Source organism: Equus quagga, chromosome 4 (assembly GCF_021613505.1).
Source record: "Equus quagga isolate Etosha38 chromosome 4, UCLA_HA_Equagga_1.0, whole genome shotgun sequence".
NCBI lineage: Eukaryota > Metazoa > Chordata > Mammalia > Perissodactyla > Equidae > Equus > Equus quagga.
In genome coordinates, this window is record NC_060270.1 from 135,861,106 (window position 1) to 135,884,779 (window position 23,674).

At 37.2% G+C, this 23,674-nt stretch overlaps 1 protein-coding gene across 1 annotated transcript in view; it reads right to left on the reverse strand.

The window, feature by feature from the left end:
* The window catches only part of ORC2 (origin recognition complex subunit 2), a 53,613-nt gene that overhangs the window by 24,878 nt on the left and 5,061 nt on the right, over positions 1 to 23,674 (reverse strand). The window contains exons 4-8 of the mRNA XM_046659384.1: positions 23,466 to 23,609; positions 15,978 to 16,067; positions 12,193 to 12,285; positions 11,476 to 11,507; positions 8,425 to 8,485 (exon numbers count right to left, since the gene is read on the reverse strand). Of these exons, the coding sequence (XP_046515340.1) occupies positions 8,425 to 8,485; positions 11,476 to 11,507; positions 12,193 to 12,285; positions 15,978 to 16,067; positions 23,466 to 23,609 (420 nt within the window). The remainder of the gene's footprint in view (positions 1 to 8,424; positions 8,486 to 11,475; positions 11,508 to 12,192; positions 12,286 to 15,977; positions 16,068 to 23,465; positions 23,610 to 23,674) is intronic.

The window sequence follows — 23,674 nt, forward strand, 5'->3', positions numbered from 1 at the left end:
CACAAAGTGCAGTCCTAACTGAGACGGCGCTCAGTAAATGGTAACCAGTGTCACAAGTACCACTAGTCCACAAAGTGCAGTCCTAACTGAGATGGCGCTCAGTAAATGGTAACCACTATCACAAGTACCACTAGTCCACAAAGCGCAGTCCTAACTGAGTCAGCACTCAGTAAATGGTAACCGCTGTCACAAGTACCACTAGTCCACAAAGTGCAGTCCTAACTGAGACGGTGCTCAGTAAACGGTAACCACTGTCACAAGTACCACTAGTCCACAGGCACACTCCATCTCAGAGTTGATACAAGAATTCTATTTTTAAACAAACCATAGCCACTTCAACCACTCCGCAGAAATAATAATGCTAGTTTTACACTCATAAAGATAAAAGTAGTTTTACACTTAAAGAAATAAGTATAAAACTATTATAAAAAATTAACTTCCAAAATATGAGTGAAATAACTTAACTAAATCACTATATTTATTTTGACTAATAGATATATTTCAGAATATCCAGAGTTAGCATATAACAAATATAGATACTAAAAGAGAAAAAAAGAAAGCTTGGGAGTGACATCAACATCATGGTGGAGTGAACTTGCCTGTGACTCTCTCCCCTCCAACATACAACAAAAAGGGGCAACATACTCCAACAGAACACATTCTAACAACACAAAAACCTCAGAGAGACATGCAGCCACATGACAGTGGGTGGAGAGGCTGCAGTCCCCTGGGAGGAGTTGGAAGAGGGTAAGAGAGAACTTCACTTCCTCCCCTAAAGACTGCGGTCACTGCCGTGGGAGGTTCCATGAGGGAAGGAGTGTGGGAGGGGCCGTGGGTTCACTGGATCACCCACGACTCCCATGGCCCGTGCAGCCTAGAGGGAAGCCCTCTAACAGGGTGAAAGCTTTCACACAGGGTTACCTCATCAAGCCATGACCCCAGGAGACCAGATAGCAAGATGTGATCAAGAAATCCTGGAGTGCATGCAGGAGAAAGAGCCCCTCCCCCGACCTGCACTGCGCCATCTCAGCTGAAGGTGTGGGGGGAGGGAGGGGGCGCAGCACTCAGAATACGTGGCTCTCAACCCCCATCCAGTGGCGATAGGCTGTAACTGCAACCGAATAATATCAGAATGAGAAAGAGCTGACCTTCCAACATCAGAGACTGCATCAAATCTCCAGACCAGAGAGAAAACAACAAGCACCCAGAACTCAGTCCTGGGGACACAGAAATGTGTAAGCTAAATGACAATGAATTCAAAATAGCTATCATCAAAAAAGTCAATGAGGTAAAAGAGAATGTAGAGAAACAATTCAACGAGTCCATGAGCTACTTCACAAAAGAGATTCAACCTACAAAGAAGAATCAATCAGAAATACTAGAGATGCAAGACACAATGGAAGAGAGAAAACAAAATATGGATTCCCTGAATGCTCGAGTGGACATCACAGAGGATCAAATCAGAAAAATCGAAGATAGACATGTTGAAATGCTCCAGACACAGGAGGAAAGAGAACTAAGACTAAAAAGAAATAAGAAAGCCTCCAAGAAATATCCGACTCAGTGAGGAAATGCAACATAAGAACATAGGTATTCAAGAAGGTGAAGAGGAGAATGGAGCAGAAAGTGTGGTCAAAGAAATAATGGCAGAGAACTTCCCAAATCTAGGGAAAGACAGGGAAATATGTGTGGAAGAAGGTTCCAGATCTCCTAGATTTGCCACTGTAAAAAGATCTACTGCAAGGCATATAGTAGTAAAACTGGAAAAAGATGAATGACACAGAAAGAATACTCAGGGCAGCAAGGCAGAAGAAAATAACCTACAAAGGAACCCTTATCAGACTTTCAGCGGATTTCTCTGCAGAAACCTTACAAGCTAGGACAGATTGGAACGACATATTCAAAACTTTAAAAGATAAAAATCGTCAGCCAAGAATACTCTATCCAGCAAAAATATCCTTCAGATATGAGGGAGAAATTAAATCTTTCCCAGACAAACAAAAGCTAAGGGACTTCGTAGCCACGAGACTCCCCTACAAGAAATCCTCAAGAAGGCCCTCACACCTGAAAAGAGAAAAAGAAGAAAGGGGTCACAAAACACAGAGTAAGGAGACACATAGAATCAGAATAGGATAGCAAATATTCAACTATAGCATTAGGATAAAGGGAAGGAAAACACCAAAAACAACGACAATCTTGTCACTTTAACTAGAAACTCACAACACAACTTAGAATAAGATATGAGAAAAACAACTTAGGAGGGGAGGAGGGAAGGGACTGAATCGGTTCAGACTAAGGAAATAAGAGGCCATCAGAAAATGGACTATCCTGGGGCCAGCCTGGTGGCACAGTGGTTAAGTTTTCACATTCTGCTTCAGCAGCCGAGGGTATGCTGGTTCGGATACTGGGTGTGGACATGGCACCACTTGGCAAGCCATGCTGTGACAGGCGTCCCACGTGTAAATTAGAGGAAGATGGGCATGGATGTTAGCTCAGGGCCAAACTTCCTCAGCAAAAAGAGGAGGATTGAGAGTGGATGTTAGCTCAGGGCTAATCTTCCACTAAAAAAAAAAAAAAGAAAGAAAGAAAATGCACTATATTATACACAAGACTCTGAATACAAACTTCAGGGTAGCCACTAAACTAAAAAGCAGAACAGAGACACAAAAAATAAATAAGGAAAAAACAAAGAAACACATCATAAAAAACTACATAATTCAATGGGTAGACCAAAATGCACAGGCCAAGAAACAAAGGAAATGCAGGAAAACCGGAAAACGACTGATAAAATGACAGCAGTAAGCCCTCATATGTCAATAATCACCCTAAACGTAAATGGATCGAATTTTCCAATAAAAAGACACAGAACGGTGGTATAGATTAAAGAACAAGACCCAACAATTTGCTGCCTCAAGGAAACATATTTCAGCTCCAATGACAAACACAGGGTCAGAGTAAAGGGGTGGAAGACGATACTCCAAGCTAACGGCAAACAAAAGAAAACAGGTGTTGCCATACTTATATCAGACAAAGGTGACTTCAAGATAAGACAGGTAAAGAGGGACAAAAAGGGGCAGTATATAATGATCAAAGGGACACTCCATCAAGAAGAAAAAACGCTTATAAATATCTATGCACCCAACACAGGAGCATCAAAGTTCATAAAGCAACCATTAACAAACATAAAAGAAGACATTAAAAATAACACAATAATAGTAGGGGACCTCAACACCCCACTCACATCATTGGACAGATCATCCAGACAGAAAATCAACAAGAAAACAGTGGAATTAAACAAAAAACTAAACCAGCTGGACTTAATAGATATATATAGAACACTCCATCCAAAAACAGCAGATTACACATTCTTCTCAAATGCACACGGAACATTCTCAAGGATAGACCATATATTGGGAAACAAGGCAAGCCTCAACAAATTTTAAAAAATTGAAATAGGGGCCAGCCCTGTGGCAAAGTGGTTAGCTCACACGCTCTGCTTCAGGGGCCTACGGTTTCGCTGGTTTGAGTCCTGAGTGCGGACACGGCACCACTCATCAGGCCATGCTGAGGTGGTGTCCCACATGCCAAAACTAGAAGGACCCACAACTAAAAAAATATACAATTATGTACTTGGGGGATTTGGGGAGAAAAAGTAGAAAAAAAAAAAAAGATTAGCAACAGTTGTTAGCTCAGGTGTCAATCTTTAAAAACTAAGTTCAAATAATAACAAGCATCTTTTTCAATCATAATACTATAAAGCCAGAAGTTAATTAAAAGAAAAAACCTGAGAAAGGAACAAAGATGTGGACACTAAACAACATGCTACTGAACAAGCAATGGAACATTGAAGAAATTAAATGAGAAATCAAAAAATATCTGGAGGCAAATGAAAATAATAACATACCATATCAACTCATACGGAATGCAGCAAAAGCCTATACATCGCAATACAGACACACCTGAATAAACAAGAAAAATCCCAAATAAGCAATCTCAAATTACACCTAACTCAAAGAAGAACAAAGACCGAAGTCAGCAGAAGGAGAAAAATAATAAAAATCAGAGCAGAAATGCTATTGAAACAAAAAAGGCAGTAGAAAGGATCAATGAAACACAGAGCTGGTTCTTTGAGAAGACAAGTAAAAACTGACAAACCCCTAGCCAGACTTAAAAAGAGAAAAAGAGAGAAAGCTCAGATAAACAAAATCAGAAATGAAAAAGGAGAAATAACAACAGACTCCACAGAAATACAATGGATTATAAGAGAATACTATGAAAAACTATATGCCAACAAAATGTAACCTAGAGGAAATGGATAAATTCTTAGACTCTTACACTCTCCCAAAGCTAAATCAAGAAGAAGCAGACAATCTGAAGAGACCAATCTCAAGGAAAGAGATTGAAACAGCAATCAAAAGCATCCGAAAGAATAAAACTCCAGGACCAGAAGGCTTTCCTGGGGAATTCTACCAAACTTTCAGAGAATATTTAATACCTATCCTTCTCAAGCTATTCCAAAAAATTAGGGAGGATGGAAGACTTCCTAACACATTCTACGAGGCCAACATCAACCTGATACCAAAGCCTGACAAGTACAGCATGTAAAAGGAGAACTACAGGCCAATATCGCTGGTGAACATAGGTGCAAAAATTCTCAACAAAATTTTGGCAACCCAAATTCAGCAATACATCAGAAGGATCATACATCACGATCAAGTGGGATTCATACCAGAGACACAGGGATGGTTCAACATCCGCAAATCAATCAACATGATAGACCACATCCAAAAATTGAGGAATAAAAGCCACACGATCATCTCAATAGATGCAGAGAAAGCATTTGACAAGATCCAACAGCCATTTATGATAAAAGCTCTGAACAAAATGGGGATAGAAGGAAATTATCTCAATATAATAAAGGCCATATATGACAAACCCACACCCAACATCATACTCAATGGGCAAAACTGAGCGCCATCCCCCTGAGAACAGGAACGAGACAAGGATGCCCACTATCACCACTCTTATTTAACATAGTACTGGAGGTTTTGGCCAGAGCAATTAGTCAAGAGAAAGGAATAAAAGGAATCCAAATAGGGAGTGAAGAAGTGAAACTATAGCTGTTTGCAGACGGCGTGATATTATATATAGAAAACCCCAAAAGATCCATCAGAAAACTAATAGAAATAATTAACAACTACAGTAAAGTTGCAGGGTATAAAATCAACTTACAAAAATCTGTTGCTTTTCTATACTCCAATAATGAATTTACAGAAAGAGAACTCAAGAATACAATTCCATTTGCAATCGCAACTAAAAGAATAAAGTACCTAGGAATAAATTTAACCAAGGAGGTGGAGGACTTATATGATGAAAACTATAAGACATTACTGAAAGAAACTGATAACGACATAAGGAGATGGAAAGAGATTCCTTGCTCATGGATTGGAAGAATAAACATAGTTAAAATGTCCATACTACCCAAAGCAATCTACAGATTAAATGCAATCCCAATAAGAATCCCAATGACATTCCTCACAGAAACAGAGTAAAGAATCCTAAAATTCATATGGAGCAACCAAAGACCCCGAATTGCTAAGGTAATCCTGAGAAAAAAGAACAAAGCTGGAGGTATCACAATCCCTAACTTTAAAATGTACTGCAAAGCCATAGGATCAAAACGGCATGGTACTGGTACAAAAACAGGCACACAGATCAATGGAACAGAACTGAAGGCCCAGAAATAAAACCACACATCTACAGACAGCTAATCTTTGACAAAGGTGCCAAGAACATACAATGGAGAAAAGATAGTCTCTTCAATAAATGGTGTTGGGAAAACTGGACAGCCACATGTAAAAGAATGAAGGTAGATCACTATCTCATGCCATACACAAAAATAAACTCAAAATGGATCAAAACTTGAAGATACATCCTGAAACTATAAAACTCCTGGAAGATAATATTGGTAGTACACTCTTTGACATCAAACTAAAAAGGATCTTTTCAAATATCATGTCCTCTCAGACAAGGGAAACAAAAGAAAAAATAACCAAGCAGGAATTCATCAGACTAAAGAGCTTCTGCAAGGCAAAAGAAACTAGAATCAAAACAGACAACCCACCGATTGGGAGAAAATATTTGCAAATCATATATATGACAAAGGGTTAATCTCCATAATACACAAGGAACTCACACAACTGAACAATAAAAAGACAAACAACCCGATCAAAAAATGGGCAGAGGAGATGAACATTTTTCCAAAGAAGATATATAGATGCCCAACAAACACATAAAAAGATGTTCAACATCACTGATCATCAGGGAAATGCAAATCAAAACTACACTATGATACCACCTTACACCTGTTAAAATGGCTATAATCACTAAGACTGAAAATAAGAAATATTGGAGAGGGTGTGGAGAGAAGGGAACCTTCATACACTGCTGGTGGGAATGCAAACTGGTGCAGCCACTATGGAAAACAGTATGGAGATTCCTCAAAAAACTAAAAATACTACTACCATGTGACCTAGCTATCCCACTACTGGTTATCTACCCAAACAATTTGAAATCAACAACCCACAGTAACATATGCACCCCTATGTTCACTGCAGCACTATTCACAATAGCCAAGACATGGAAGCAACCCAAGTGCCCACAGACCGATGATTGGATAAAGAAGATGTGGTGTACATATACAATGGAATACTACTCAGCCAGAAAAAAAGACAAATTCATCCTATTTGCAATATGGAAGGACCTAGAGGGAATTATGCTAAGTGAAATAGCCAGTCTGAGAAGGACAAACACCAGATGATTCCACTCATATGTGGAATATAAACAAATACACAGACAAAGAAGCAGTTCAGTGGTTACCAGAAGTGGGGAGGGGGGTGGGCACAGGGGGTGAAGGGGAGCACTTACATGGTGAGAGTCAAGAAATAATGTACAACTGAAATTTCACATTGATGTAAACTATTATGAACTCAAGAAAAAAGAAAAAAGAAAGCTTGGTTTTGTGGGCAGATATAACTTAGCAGATTTAGATTTGCAGTGAATGCTGCCCACAGCAGCGCACAGGTCAGAAGTGGTAGGAGGTACCAGAAAAAGTCTCCTCCTTATTTACATGTACATATCACACATGTAGGTATCCATGTTTGCTGGTGAGAAAGAAGAGGAAGTTTCACCTTTCTCTGAAAAGGATTCTTCTTTGGGGTAAGGACGAAACATAGCATATGGGATGTATTTGACATAAAATAATAATAATCATAATTATATACATCAGTTTTTATTGCTTCAGATATCTGGTCATTTAGTATTATCATTTTAAAGTTGATTAAAAATGTAGTATGAACAGCTCTATGAAATATATACCTTGAAAAGACTACAGTATGGATTTGAGAATCTTAGCTACTATTATTGTCAAGTGGTCAACCCCAAGAAAGGAGCTGATATCTGTCTGAAATATAAAAGTCAACAAGTCATTTGGCCCAAAGTTAAATATTTAAAAGTCTAAAACCATTTTTAATTTCCCAGAAGGCAGGACCCGTGTCTGTTTACTTGGCTTTGTATAGCAATCAGTACAATTATGAATATTCAAAATTATTTCATTATAAAATTTCTAAATAAATCAATAGAACTACTAAAACCATCTCAAAACAAATAAACTAAAAGGCATGTTATTTTATTGGAGAGACATTTCAAGCAACCTCAACATCCATTGATTATAATGTAAAAGACATAGTTCTAAGCATTGGAGTTAAAAATATATAATCCTTGCCCTTATGGAACCTATGGTTTAATGGAGCACATGAACATATCCTTTCTTCCATGACAAGAAATAGCAATAAGTAGTCATAATAATAAAAGATAATAACAGCCCACCTTTGTTAAGCACATATCATAGTCACTCACTAAACGAAGCACTTTTGACACTCTTTCTTTCAATTAATCTCAATACAACTCTGGGAGGGCTGGCCTTGTGGCTGTGTTTAAATTCGCGCGCTACACTTTGGCAGCCCAGGGTTCCCCAGTTCAAATCCTGGGTGCGGACCTAGCACCACTTGTCAAGCCATGCTGTGGTGGCGTCCCACGTAGAGGAACTAGAATGACCTACAGCTAGGATATACAACTATGTACTGGCACTTTGGGGAGAAAAAAAGAAAAAAAAGGAGAAAGATTGGCAACAGATGTTAGCTCAGGGCCAATCTTCCTAGAAAAAAGAATAACAAGAAACTTCGAGGCTAGTATCATTATCCCTTTTTGCAAATCACAACATTGAGGCACAGAGAAGTCCCTGGAAGTGGCAGGCTGAAGACAAGCAGCAAGCAGTCTAAGACTAGAACCTGTATATTTAACCATTATTGCCCCTTGTTCAGAGGCTTCTTTTTATAAAAACTCAGTGTGAAAAGAACTACATACCCATTAATCTTTTCCTTAGACCACGAGGCGTTGTTGACAGAAATTCACCTTTATCATTGTTCTGTTTAAAAATAAAAAAGCAATATAGGTTAAATAGTCAAGTAATAATGATGACATGGAAATTACTGATGGATCTGAAAGAGGCTAGAAAAGAAGAAAAATATCTTGTTTTCAATAAACTACATTAGAACCAGATGAGCCAAGTTCCTAGAACTAGAAGACAATGACAAAGCAATTTGTTGGGGAAAAAGAAATAAAAAGAGTATAACAACAAAAACCATGTAACAACTTCCAAAGGATCCTGAGAGTGATTCTAGAAGCTGTATTCCAGATGGCGGTACAGTATGTATGTACTTTCATCACATAAAGACATCAGCCTTTGAACCACTTTTCACTCAGATTAGCAGAATTTTTTCTTAAAAAAAGGTAATAATATGCAGTGATGACGAGGAAGCAAGGAAAGAGGTACTCCTACAAACACCGCAACACGCCTTTTAATGCACGAGAAATTTACTGGTGTTCGGGGCTGGGCTGGTGGTGTAGCAGTTAGGCTCACGTACTCTGCTTCAGTGGCCCAGGGTTCGCAGGTTTGGATCCCGGGTGCAGACCTACACACCACACATCAAGCCATGCTGTGGAGGCATCCCACATTTAAAATAGAGGAAGATTGGAACAGGTGTTAGCTCAGCAACAATATTCCTCAAACAAAAAGAGGAAGGTTGGGACTGGTCCAGTGGCACAGCGGTTAAGTTCGCACAGCCCACTTTGGCGGCCTAGGGTTCGCTGGTTCGGATCCTGGGTGTGGACATGGCACTGCTTGGCAAACCATGCTCTGGTAGGCGTCCCACATATAAAGTAGAAGAAGACGGGCACAGATGTGAGCTCAGGGCCAGTCTTCCTCAGCAAAAAGAGGAGGATTGGCAGCAGATGTTAGCTCAGGGCTAATCTTCCTCAAAAAAAAAAGAGGAAGGTTGGCAACAGATGTTAGCTCAGGGCTAATCTTCCTCACCAAAAAAAGGGAAACTAACTGGTGTTAAAGCATTACATTCTATGAAGAAGAGAGAAACACATTTATAACTTTTACTTCTATATTTTTAAACATTTTACAGAAGTATAGTATGTTTTTCCTTCCCTTACATAATATATTTTAATACCATTAAATTTCAACCTCATTAAAATATCCACTGCTATACACATGTTAACTTTTTATGGTATTAATAAAAAGATAAAGTATCCTGTATTTTTTTGGCAATATGAAAAATGACAAAAAAGTTAAGTCTGTTGTCTTATGATCAGTTGTTTGTGCCAGTTATAGATGTTAATAAATTTTGATTGGGATATTAAGAATAGTATCATAATAATTCAGCCAATCCCAATGGGTTTATAAAGTATATTACAGTATATTTCAAATTTTTTTGATCCAGATCTTCAAAAATGTTTTTTACATTTTGCCATCTTGATCTATTACTCTTGTACATATATAACTGAAACAAATTCTGTTGAAATAATACTTACAAATAGAAATTTTCTATTTATTCTATTTCATTTTTTAAACTGTAGGTCATGTCCTACTAATCTGATTTCAAGTTTGACAGTTGTGACAACCTGCATCCATATGGCTTAATTATCAGGTCTGAGAACACCTGTGTCAAAATAACCATTTCAGAAAATTCTTGCTCAAAAAGATAAGGCCATGAACTAATAAATAACTCCACTTTGCTACAGAAATTTCTGCAAACTAATTTACCTCCACAGTTTGCTCATTTGGGCAACCTGTTCTCTCATCAGGACAACAGGTTACTCACCAGGCGAACAGCTTGCTGATCAAACAACAGTTTACTTAGAAAGACTCAGTTCAAGGCCCTCTCCTTGCTGTGTCCACCACTCCTAAAATGCCATGTCATAAATCTGTCTAACACAGATCAGTTCCCCATCTTGACAGACGTGCCTTAAACCCCTCGAGTCCAGATCCCCAAGCCCTATCCACAGCACACAGATTCTCTCCTGAAGTCCCCTTCTAAGACAGTGCACTTAGATTCTGTTATAGTGATGTTGTCTCTTATTGTGGTAGATAGAACCTTTGATTAACAGGTTTTCTGATGGTCTCTTGGGGACTGACAGGATCCACTAATGTGTTATGAGCCACAACTTGAAAAATTACGCTAGTATATCTACATTCTTCATTGGATTAAGGGAATGAGGTTTATTCTTTCATAGTGAAGTAATATACAAGATATGATACAGGAAAAAAGCATTATAAAGACAAAGGAGGCTCTGACATGTCCAATCCCACACCCCGACTTGCCTAAATGGCACATTCCCGCACAGGCCAGAACCATGGCCCTGAACATCTGCACTCACATTCTGACCCAAGGAGCTCCCCGAACTTAGCCTGTGCACAAGTCCAGGCATATGTAAATCTACAGCTGCCCGGGCGCAGACAACTCACCACTCACATACTCATCGTCCTGGATTCATCATGCCCATCTGGGCTTGCCCACATCCAGGAAGGGCCACTTGACAAGGCATAATGAAAAAACAAACCCACAAAAACACAAAGGAGAGGATAAAAATAGTCAGTTCCTTTCAGCTACCCTGGAATGAATTTACCAAATCCAATTTAGTTTTCAAATGTAAATTATAAAAGGATAGATTAATGGATTTAACGGACCTTGGGATCAATCTCCCAAGAAACAACAGAACACTATATACAAAAGTGAAACAAAACAAAACCAAAACCCTAAAATTCCCAGGTCAGCTCTTCTAAGCTGAAAATACTCAGGGATAGTTCTGACAGAAGAGTCAGGACAGTTGAGTCCAGAAGACCTGGCTTCATTTCCCAGCTTTTCTCCTTCCTAGTTAGGTGAATGAACTGGGACACATCACTTCAGCTCTCTCAATCTCACATTCGTCATCATAAGTTAGGTATTTAATTGGCAGATACCTGTCAATTATAAAGCACTATACAAATTAAGAGACAAAATGGGTATTTTTCATCATGTCTTACTTTGTAACACCAAGGTTTTTGCCAGTTTTTACTCAATTGCTTACCTTCAACTGAACTTTGTCTGAAGCAGGATGCCCTAAAGAATGAAACAAAAAGCCACTACTTACTACAAATACTTCACTTTTTATCATAGTCTAGTTACATTAAAAGCAAAGTTGCCGTTTCTACCTAGAAGCCATGACATACTAATGAATTCTCAACTAACTGCATCTCCACCAGAGGCTGAATTGTCATTATTAATGCCATGATTACTCCCATTAGTGACAGCTACATCCTGAATTTCTGTAGTACTCATCTAACAAGAAAAAACGGATCCATTTTCATTGTTCATTATTTAAAAAGTATACTGCTTAACCTAGTTGGAATGGGTCACTGAAAAACAACTGCTCCACAATTTTCTACAAACTATAAGACTTCCAAATCCCCAAAACCTTATTTCAAATAGTATTTGCCAAAGCAAATCTTCCATGAACATTTGGCTAACTCAAACAAATGACAACAGGGTTTTAAGACTGTTTCTAGTTGGCCCTGTCAATTTGCGTGACTTCTACCAGCACAGATATTTTACCCTTTTATTGATAGCTAAATACAGGTATACTAAGGCACACAGGTTGGAGTACTAACTGCACGCTGTTGAATCAATTTTCAGAATAGAAAAGTAAAAAATATACAAAAATGCACTTTGACAAAAAAAAAAGTAACATACTGTAACTTGAAGCAACTATGAAAAGTCTCTTCAAAGAACGGAGGTAAAATCTTACCCTTGCTACATTGAGGAATGTTTATCATAATTTCAGGATCATTCTTCAAATTGAATGAAACACTTTTTCTTGGTGTTTTTGCTAGTTCGGAAGCTATAAACAGACAAAAGAAATATATAAAAGACCCTTTAATGGGCAACAGCAGCTGAAGAGGAGCACCAGCCTTATTCCACTCACATAAACTCTCTAAAAAGAAAGAAAAAAACACGCCTGCAACTATTATCAGAAAGACAAACAAACCTACCCATACTGAGTACTACTGCTTTCAGCTCTACTCGCTGTGTCCCAAGCATCTTTAACTCTTCCTTCAATTACCCACAGGACTTAAAAAAAACACAAATAGAGAACTAACTTTGACCTTGAGCTTTCCCTAATTAACATACTCCCTCCCTCCTCTCCTCTGATCTGCTCAGACTCCTTCAATTTCCTTACAGTATATACTTGAGGCACATCTTTGCTAGGAGGTAAGAAAGAATGGCCAGAAAGTGGGATCTAACATCAAATTGAAACTGTGTATATTTAAAATTATACTTTAAAAGCTCTTAAATCTCTCATAAAATGTGGTATATTTTATTTTGTGTCTAAAACTGTATAATACCTATGAATAATGTGTAAAATATAATATAGCATTGAATAGATGGCCGTTACTTCAATTGAGCATCAGATGAAATAGTTGGCTTCTAAATAGAAGGGGCCATTTTAAATGAAAAATACAATCTTTATCTTTAAAGATGCTCACATTCTCACACTATGATAGGCATGTGGGAAATGAGCCTAACTGAAGGAATAGATTTACATTTCCCAAATTAACACACTCCAGGACACTGTTCACTAAGAAAAAAGGTATACATTATTTAAATTATCTCCTTCCTTTTTTTTTTTAAAGGAGACAATAGAGTTGAATTTGTGTAAGTTAAACCCACTTTACTGACTCAAACTCTTTCTAACCTATTTCACATTGTTTTATCCTCCAATCTTGAAACTGACCTGACATATTCATGACAGTCCCCACTAATGCACTGGCTTCTTTTTCCTTAACCTCTTTGGTCCTCTGTATCATCTACTAGTCTTTTAAAAATCTTTCTTTGAAATTATTCCTCCATTTGGGTTCTATGACATTACCCTGGCCCCCGACTACTGTTGGTAGTCATCCACCTCTTCTTCCCTGTGCTCATCCTCCTCAACATTCTACCTGTGGGTATGCCTAAGGCTCAGGCCTTGGCCTTCTCTTTACACCAGAAAAATATACCATTTTTGGATTAAAGGCTGTTGATCCACAGGATAGGAAAAAACTCCACATCAACAAAAAGCCACGTAAGTACAAAGTAACTTACCTGAGATCATATTGGTTTTATATTGAAACAAAAATTCTCTATCTGCTTTTAAATGACTATTACACTACAAAAGGAGAAACAAAGAAAAAGGAAGAAGAGGAAAAGAACAAGAGACAGTCATTGTGTATGGCTACTGACTAATAATTAAAAATTGGGGTTTATATTTTGTCTTTTTATTTTGATTTTTCTAATAATTCATTTGTATTATATTATACATTGTTATATTATATTATCATATATATATTATATTATACATTATTATTATTATTATACATATTATACATTATACATTATTATATTATACAACTGGTCTGCAACATATTAGAAATTTGAAAATAAAATTCCCCTTTGCCTAATGATAGCTTCTCATCAGGCCATTATCTGATCCTATGTAACCAATCTGTTTTCAACTTCCCTAGTGCCGTCTATTTCTCCACGCTGGCTCCCCTCCTGTGCTTTCTACTTGCTACTTCACCTTGCTCCTTTTTTGCATTTGTTTACTCATCCTGGACATGTTCTCTGTATTCTACAGAGCCTTCCACTCCAACCCTTCGTCTATGTCTAGTCCTATATCTTGGTTAGCCCAATTTTCTTTTTGTTTTTTGAAGAAGATTAGCCCTGAGCTAACTACTGCCAATCTTCCTCTTTTTGCTGGGGAAGACTGGCCCTGAGCTAACGTCCATGCCCATCTTCCTCTACTTTATACGTGGGACGCCTACCACAGCATGGCTTTTGCCAAGCGGTTCCATGTCCGCACCCAAGATCCGAACCAGCGAACCCCGGGCTGCGGAGAAGCGGAACATGTGAACTTAACCGCTGCACCACCAGGCCGGCCCCTAGCCCAATTATAGTTAATCATCATTTATACTCAGAGTAATATAGGACTTTCTGGCAGATCATTAAGTTACTTAAAAAACATTAAGGAATTTAATTTTCCTAATATATTTATATGTAAACACAATTAGCAATAATACTTAATGAGTCAAAGAAACTCTTTAAAGAGCATTATAATCTAACACAAGTCCTAACTAAACACAGATTTTGGAAAATATGATCAGTCTCAAATTATCCAAAAAACTGTCTTTCATGACTGTATATTTCTTTCAGATGAGATGACAGAAATGTACAACATGACAATATTTACAGATATAGGACATATCATCATGGTGACACATGTTGATTATCAGCTTGGAGAACTACTTGATTACTCCTCTGGGGTTCCCCTTTTCTTTTCACTATTAGTTGTCCTCTTCTCCAGTGTTCTTTGTCCTGCTTCACTGTCCTAGGGTTTCATTTTGGTCTTGGTGTCTATCTGATCTTTTCTCTAATAATTACATTATATAATATTACATTTCTCTGGTTTCTCAAAGATCCTACACAGAATTTAGTCATTTTCACATATCAAAAAACTTTTAATTTGCTGATATAGATAATAAACACTAAGAAATCCATCAATTAATGTAAATTATTGTATGTACCATGTTAAGTTCAAAATTAGTGATGAATTTAATATTACACCTGTCAGAAAAACTGAACTTTGCAAATGATTAAATCATAGTATATTCAGAAATGAAGGTCTTATAATTAATTCTAATATGACCCTCATCAGTGCCAACAGTTAACAAGAGTGATTTCCACTTGACCTTGAACATTTACACAGTCCCTGGCAAGAATGATTGCATAAAGATATACCATTTAAAAATATCTAGATGTTTTATAATTATAGATTAGAAGCCCTTTTATACAACTATTACATTTTACCAGGTAGTTAACTATTATTCCCTTGCTCTTGACTTTTTGGTATTATCAAACCATCATCTACTTATGGACCTCCCTAATTTTCAAAGTGCTTTCATATATTATTTCCTTTCCTCAAAGCTTTCAAAATTGATGACCCCTCACACCACAGAATCCAAATATAGTGCCATCTGAATTTTTTAAAAGAATTAAAATTGACAGTTTAATTTTAATGTTATATGTAATTTATTACAGTCTGGTTCTCTGAAAATCAGTAATTCACATGTAATTGGCTTACATGGTTATTAAGTTGGGTAAGAAAAACATTAAAATAGCCTATTCTTAACAATTTTATACAAATAATTCTCTATAATACAAACATTTTCTATATACAGTGTAAAATGCTTATTCAATAAACTCAGAATATCTCTGTGTGACAGAAGTGACTCATTTACTTAACAAAAATTTGTTAAGAACCTATGCTAGATGCTGTGGGAAGAAAATGAAGATGGGGTCCTACTCTGAGAAGTTTATTACCTAGATGAGAAGACATGTGAGCAGGAAAAAAACTAATGACTTTAAGTATGCTTGATAATATAAAATAATATAAAATGACACCCCCCAGCATGGGGATGATAAACGTGGGGAATGTGGCCAAATACACCTTCTTAGAAAAGGTGAATAGTGATTACAGAAATCAGCAAAGAAACATACCTAGTTTAGCCATCTTTTCAGAGTGTTTTCTATTCTGAAAAGAATAAACTTTATTCCCACCATCTGTAGCAGAGCCATTTTTCAAGGATCCTGAAAGAGAAAATGTAACACATACCTACGATAAATGGGCAAAGTTAGTTAGCAAGGAAAAAAAAGATAAAATTTTAACTAAGAACTTAAGATTTGTACCCCTCACAGTCTTGCATACAGGTTTAACAATACATACGTATACATATTTTAAAACATACAACAGACTATGTCACTGTTTATATAAATTTTAAAACACTGAAAACATTATTATTCACAAATACACACAAAAATATATTAAAAAAAAAAGCCCCCTAAACAAAGCCCTCCAGACTAGAGGGGTACGCATTCAGCTCATGACAGGAGTTGCCCCTGCGAAGGGAGGACAGAAGAGAATTTATAGTCATGCTTCCTTCTGGAAGCAAACATGCAAAGTACAATGGTGAATTGAGGCTGAGATTTAAACAGCTGTTACATGGTAGAAGCTCTCTTACTCTCAATTAAGACCTTGACTTAACTTCATTCTTCAGCCTTCCTTTTGAATAACAACTGCTGTGTACAATATACTGGACCCTCACGGATAGTACCCTACTCTCCAGCACAGCAATTCTCAAAGTTTGGCCTGGGGAGTTTCTGAGGTCCCTGAGGCCAAAATTATTTCCTAATAACACTAAGACATTATTTGACCTTCTGACTCTCAATCATCAGTGTATAGTGAGGTATTCCAGAGACTGCACGACGTGTGATGACGTTACCACTCTGTTGCTTAATGGAACGTGTAAAGCAGACATGAAAATCCAGCTGTCTTCTATTAAGCCAAACATAAAAGAGATTTGCAAAGATGTAAAACAATGCCTCTTCACTAGTATTTTTTCAAATAGTTGTTTTTCATTTAAATATGTGTAATTTACGTTAACATGTAATGGGTTTATTACTGTTATTACAAAACAGTGCCAAACTTTTCCAAAGCTGGTGCTCGCTCTCCTTACTGTTTCAGAGTTCTGGTTGATCTATATGCACAAACACTTAGTATTACCCAGACTCCTTAACCTTTGCCAATCTAGTGGGTATAAAATGAATCTCACGGGGTGACGTGTTTTAATTTGCCTTTCCCTAATCACTAATGATGTTGGACATCTTTTCACATGTTTCTTATTTCCAGAAGAAGAAATATCTTTTTTATCCTATGAAGAGAAGTACTCAATTTTTTTAATAGACTTTATATTTTAGAGTAGTTTTTAGGTTCACAGCCAACTTGAGCGGAAGGTAGGGAGATTTCCCATATACCTCCTGCTCTCACATATGCACAACCTCCCCCACTATCAACATCCCACATCAGGGTGGGACATTTGTTACAACTGAGGAACCTACACTGACCCGTCATTATCACTCAAAGTCCAGAGCTTCTGTTAGGGTTCACTCTGGGTGTTGTATATTCTATAAGTTTTGACAAAAGTATGATGACATGTATCTACCACTATAGTATCATACAGAATAGTTTCACTGCCCTAAAAATCCTGTGCTCCACCTATTCACCCCTCTCTTCTCCTGACCCTTGGCAACCACTGATCTTTTTACTGTCTCCATAGTTTTGCGTTTTCCAGAATGTCATATAGTTAGAATCATACAGTATGTAGCCTTTTCAGATGGGCTTCTTTCAGTTAGTAACATGCACTTAAGGCTTCTCCATGTCTTTTCATGGCTTGATAGCTTACTATTTTTTAGCACTGAATAATAATCTGTTGTCTGGATGTATCACAGTTTATTTATCCTTGGTTGAGTTCTTGGTTGTTTCCAAGCCTTGGCAATTATGAACAAAGCTGCTATAAACATCTGTGTGCAGGTTTTTGGGTGGACATTAACTTTTCAACTCATTTGAGCAAACACAAAGAGCACAACTGCTAGGTCACAGGGTGAGAACATGTTCAGTTTGTAAGAAACTGCCAGTCTGCCTTCCAAAGAGCTATCCCACTTTGCACTCCCACCAGCAGTAAACGATAGTCGCTACTGCTCCACAGCTGTGTCAGCATTTGATGTTATCAGTGTTTTGAATTTAGGCCACTCTAGGTGTGTAGTGCTATCTCACTGTTGTTTTAATTTGTGATTCCCTAATAACATATAACGTTCAGTATATTTTCATATGCTTTTTTGCCATCTCTATATCTTCTTTGGTGAGATGTCCAGGTCCTTTGCCCATTTTTTAATCAGGTTGTTCATTTTCTTATTGCTGAGTTTTAAGAGCTCTTTGCATATTCTGAATAACAGTTCTTTAACAGATATGTCTCTTGCAAATATTTTCTCCCAGTCTGTGGTTTGTCTTCTTGAGAAGCACTAAATTTTAATTAGGTGAATTTGTTAATCTTTTCTTTCTATTATACATTTTTGAAGAAATTCTTCCATAATCAAGATTAAAACTATATTCTGTTACATTTTCTTGTAAAGGCATTTATAATTTTCTTTTCACACGTAAATCTTTAATTAAGGTAATCAAGTTGTTTATGATGGGAGGTAGGGATCCAATTTCCTTTTTCCCTGAGGATACTCAACTGTCCCAACACCATTCACTGACCAGTGCATCCTTAGCCTAGTGAAGTGCAATGCGACCTCTGTTATATATTTAGTTTCTACATATGCATGGGTCTGTTATGGAGAGCTTATTACTGCAATTATATAACTTAATTAAATGTTTGGCATACAGACAAAATAGGAATTTAAAAATATCAAGTAGTTTCTATATAAACTGAATTAAATGCTTTAGAAAGACTTGACAAAACTTATTAACTAAAACAATTGGTTTCAAATTAGGTAGATGACAAACCATAAACGATTTAAGAAAAAAATTGGAAAAAACAAAAAAGCACACTCAGATTGTATCAAGTGTTCAAATCCAGGCTGCCAAAGCAGAACACACAGAACTTTAACCACTTGGTCACGGGGCCAAGCCCTGCAGTATTTTTAATTTAGCCTTATTCATAGTTCCATTTTTGAACTTAAGGACCATGTCAAGTTTTTAATTATGGCTAAATAAATTATGTTTTAAAATTGTGATAAAACATACATAACATAAAATTTACCATCTTAACCATTTTTAAGTGTATAGTTCAGTATTAAGAACACTCACATTATTTTGCAACCAATCTCTAGAACTCTTTTCATCTTACAAAACTGAAATCCTGGATTTAATTAAACAACTCCCCAGTCCTCCTCCCCACAGCCCCTGGCAACCTCCCTTCTACTTTCTTTCTCTGAGAATTTGACTACTCCATGTAACTCATATAAGTGAAACTGTACACTATTAGTCTTTTTGTGTCTGCCTTATTTCACTTAGCTGTCCTCAAGGTTCATCCATGTTGTAACGTGTCAGAATTTCCTTCCTTTTTGAGGCTGAATAATACTGCACTGCATGTATGTATACACCACATTTCAACCATCCATTCATCTGGCAAGGGACAATTGGGCTGCTGCGACCTTTGGGCTACTGCGAATAATGCTGCTATGAACATGGGTGTACAAATATCTTTCTGAGACCTCGATTTGAATTCTTTTGTAATTCCAGAGTGGAATTGCTGGATCATAGGTAACTCTATTTTAAATTTTTTGAGGAAATCTCCATACTATTTTCCATAGCAGCTACACCAATTTACATTTCCAACAACAGTATAGAAGGGTTCCAATTTCTCCACATCTTCACCAACACCTGTTGTTTTCTAGTTTTTTGACAGTATCCATCTTAATGGGTGTGAAGTCATAGCGTTATTTCTTTTTAAATTTTACATATTGTTAAATTCTTAAAGATTATTCTCTGGAGAAAAAGAACTTTAATAACCAAGTAATATTGCATTCTAATCTATAAATAATATACAGTTTCCTCTATTAGACTTTTGAATTGTCTCTAACTTTTTATTATTGTAACTAGTGCTGTAGTGATTACCCTTGGATATAAATCTTTGTTTAGATCTCTGATTTCTTCATAAGAGAGTCCTAAAAGTGGAATTACTGGTGAGAGTATATGAATTTTATAAGACACACATATTGCCAAACTGCTTTCTAGGAAGTTTATATCAACTAATATTAAGATCCCTCATCAGCATTAAACATTTTTTCTCATATTTATTAACTACTTTAACTTCTTTTGTGAATTATATATTCACAATTTTTTGGTATTGAGAATTTTGAGTAATTTGAAAACTACTAAAAAGTTTCATATAGGGGCTGGCCCTGTGGCCAAGTGGTTAAAGTTCTGTGCACTCTGCTTCAGTGGCCTGGGTTTGCAGGTTCGGATCCCGTGCACAGACCTACACACAACTCGTCAAGCCATGCTATGGAGGCATCCCACACACAAAATAGAGGAAGACTGGTACAGATGTTAGCTCAGAGCTAAGCTTCTTCAAGCAAAAAAAAACGAGGAAGATCGGCAACAGATGTTAGCTCAGGGTGAATCTTCCTCACCAAAAAAAAATAAAAATACTACAAATGGACCACATATTTGTCTCAGAATTTTCTAGCAGCCAACTTTTAAAGAATCAATTATAGAATCACACTGTTCATAAGATTAAAAAACAAACCAAATGTTCAAGAGAAGCATCAACAAAACAAATTCCTCTTGAGGACACCTATCTAATTATTTTGGGAGACCTTTGGGAAATCTTCTATTTCATGCCTGAGATCACCTAGTACTGCTATGCAATGATTTTTCTCCAGACTGGATGCATTAATAGACTATGAGAACTACGCCAGGTATGTCAAGATGTGTGCTGCGAATAAGAAGCAACTTACACTTCAATAGTAAGTAAATGGATTAATTAATAAAGTATTTAAAGGTTCTTGTTGAAAAGCTTTCTTTTTTAACTATTCCTAAAGATTCTTTGTCAAATATCCCTCTGTGTTTTAAAAATAAAGCTTATTTCTCTTCTGTTTCTAATAAAAGATTAGGCAGAAGCTTATTGTTCAGTATCTCAAGGTTAAAGAAGTCTGTGATAGATGTCAACATTTCTTCCCTGAAAAAAACATTAAAAAGCTCTCCTTCCTCTATCTTATCTGGAACACCACTCTCCACTGCTATACACATTTTGCATTTTTTCTGGTGTTTTGTTTTTGTTTTTTGGTGAGGAAGATTGGCACTGAGATAACATCTGTACCAACCTTCTTCAATTTTCTATGTGGGACGCTGCCACAGCATGCCTTGACAAGAGGTGTGTAGGTCCGTGCCCAGGATCCAAACCCACGAATCCCAGGCTGTTGAAGCACAGCACGCAAACTTAACCACTACGCCACCAGGCCAGCCCCTCCTATACATATTTTGGCAGACAAGAAAAAACAAATCAAAACCGAAAGTCATGTCTGCGAGACTGGTTATCGGCTCCTCTGTTGTACATGCCCACAGTCAAATGAGCAGTTCCTTTCCTGGACTCAGAGTGTAGACACAAGCTTATGTGTCTGCATGCATGTACAGACAGACAGAAGATAAACACTAAACTGTTAACAGTTCCACGTTCTCTAAAGCATGCATTCTCAACAGGAACAATATTGCTCCTCATGGAATGAAAACTGGCTCTTTGTGGGAGGAGAGAGAGCACGAAAAACATCTTAGACCCTCCAAAGCATCATAGTAAATAAACAGATAAATAGTACATATGTAGTATTAAAATTTCATGGGTGGAGGTGATTAGGAGAAAGTGCCTAGAAAGGCTCCTTAGGATATAATCATGAAAAAAAAGTTGAGAAACACTGCTCTAAGGCGAAGTTTTCCAACTGGTGTGCAGAAATTAAAGGTACGGGTTACAGGTGTGCTGAGTATTGATCCTCTTGGCCTTTGAGGATGCCAGTCAGGGCCTGCAGACAGGGTAGGAATAAGGATTAGAAGCCCTACAGCATTTGTCCCTGGTTTGGAGTATTCTCCATTTATTCTAGTGTGCCTCCAAATATCATTTGTGTGGGTGCCAATATGTGAAAAACAGTGGAAGCAATGAGTTTCTACCACAAATATGTATTACTTTTACAATAAGAAATGATTTTTAAGAGAATACGTTTTTGGTTTTTTTGAATATTATTTTCTTTCCTTTTTTTTTTGTTTGAGGAAGATTAGCCCTGAGCTAACATCTGCTGCCAATCCTCCTCTTCTTGCTGAGAAAGACTGGCCCTAAGCTAACATCTGTGCCCATCTTCCTCCACTTTACATGTGGGATGTCTACCATAGCATGTCTTGCCAAGCGGTGCCATGTCTGCACCCAGGATCCTGCAAACCCCAGGCCACGGAAGCGGAACGCGCACACCCAACCACTGCGCCACAGGGCCAGCCCCTGATTATTATTTTCAATCTCTCTACTTAGGTCTAGCATAACAGGAAGTCAAAAATCCAAAGTTCTATTCAGACTATGCCCTAGAATTGTCAACTATCTAGCTGGGGACTCTTTTAAGAGAATCCACCCTGCCCACAAGCCTATTAAGGGACAATGGTCATTTTTTGGTATCATGTCATTTAACACTGGGAACTAAACTAGAAACATTATGACTCAAGAAGTGAGAAAGACATCAGGAGTAGTCATGATGGCCATTTATAAGCCAAGCATAAGAGAGTAAGAAACATGTACACGAGCAGATAGGAAGCATAGAGAGAACAGAATGGATGCACAGAGAAGACATGAGGGAGATTAGGAGAGCCATGAAAGCCAAATGTGGTTCCAGTCCAATGCCCCTAGTGCCCAACAATACTGATTTCGTTCTTTGGTCTTTATTTTTTTAAGTCAACTTGAGTAGATCTGTGTTCTTTCTACTCTAATATATATCTGTGCTCTTGCGCCCTATAATATAATTCAAGTCTAAAATATTTTATGTATTATCTGGCAGGAGAAGCTGGCTTAAGTTTAAAAAAACATAATACTAGCATGCCTAGGTTGGAACAACATTACTTCTTGGAACGTTCCTTCTAACTATCTCTGTAAAGTAAAGCAAGGTAATAATGAAGTGACTTGTTTTATGAAATTATTTCAAATTAGTTAAAAATACAAATATCTTAAAAAATAACTTTAGAGTGGTTGGTCTGTAGAATTCATCTTTCTAAAAATAATTAAATACAGGACTGGCCATTTATAAAAAAAAAACTACAGAAAAAAAACTCAGTAGAAACTTCGTGCTTCCAACCCTTCCAACTATAGAGAAGAAGCCTGAAGCAATGCTTCTCTGGTGAGAAATAATACAGCACAGCACATGAAAAGAGTTCTGGAGAAGGATGGTGGTGACGGCAGCACAATATTATGAATGTATTTAATACAATTAAACTGGACACTTAAAAACGGTAAAGACGGTAAATTTTATGTTAATTTTATAATAAAAAAACTGGAAAAAAAATAATATAGCACACCACTGCTTAACCTACCAGACTATTTTATGCATCCTGCAAAGCAATTTTGGCTACTAGCAAAAATATGCGTGTACATTCCTCCTCTATCCCCCGCCAGATACCTTGAATGTCTTGTCCTAAAACTTCCACATAGTTCTGATCTTTTAAGACTTCCTGGTCATCTTCCTCCAAATCATATTCTGGCTTCTTTATTATTTTTTTTGCATTGACCAAAAGCTGAGCTCGCTCCTTTTTTAATTTAGCTCCTATAAGAACATCCAAAGAATTAGAACATGACAGGCATAAATTCTCTCTAAACATTACATTTAAA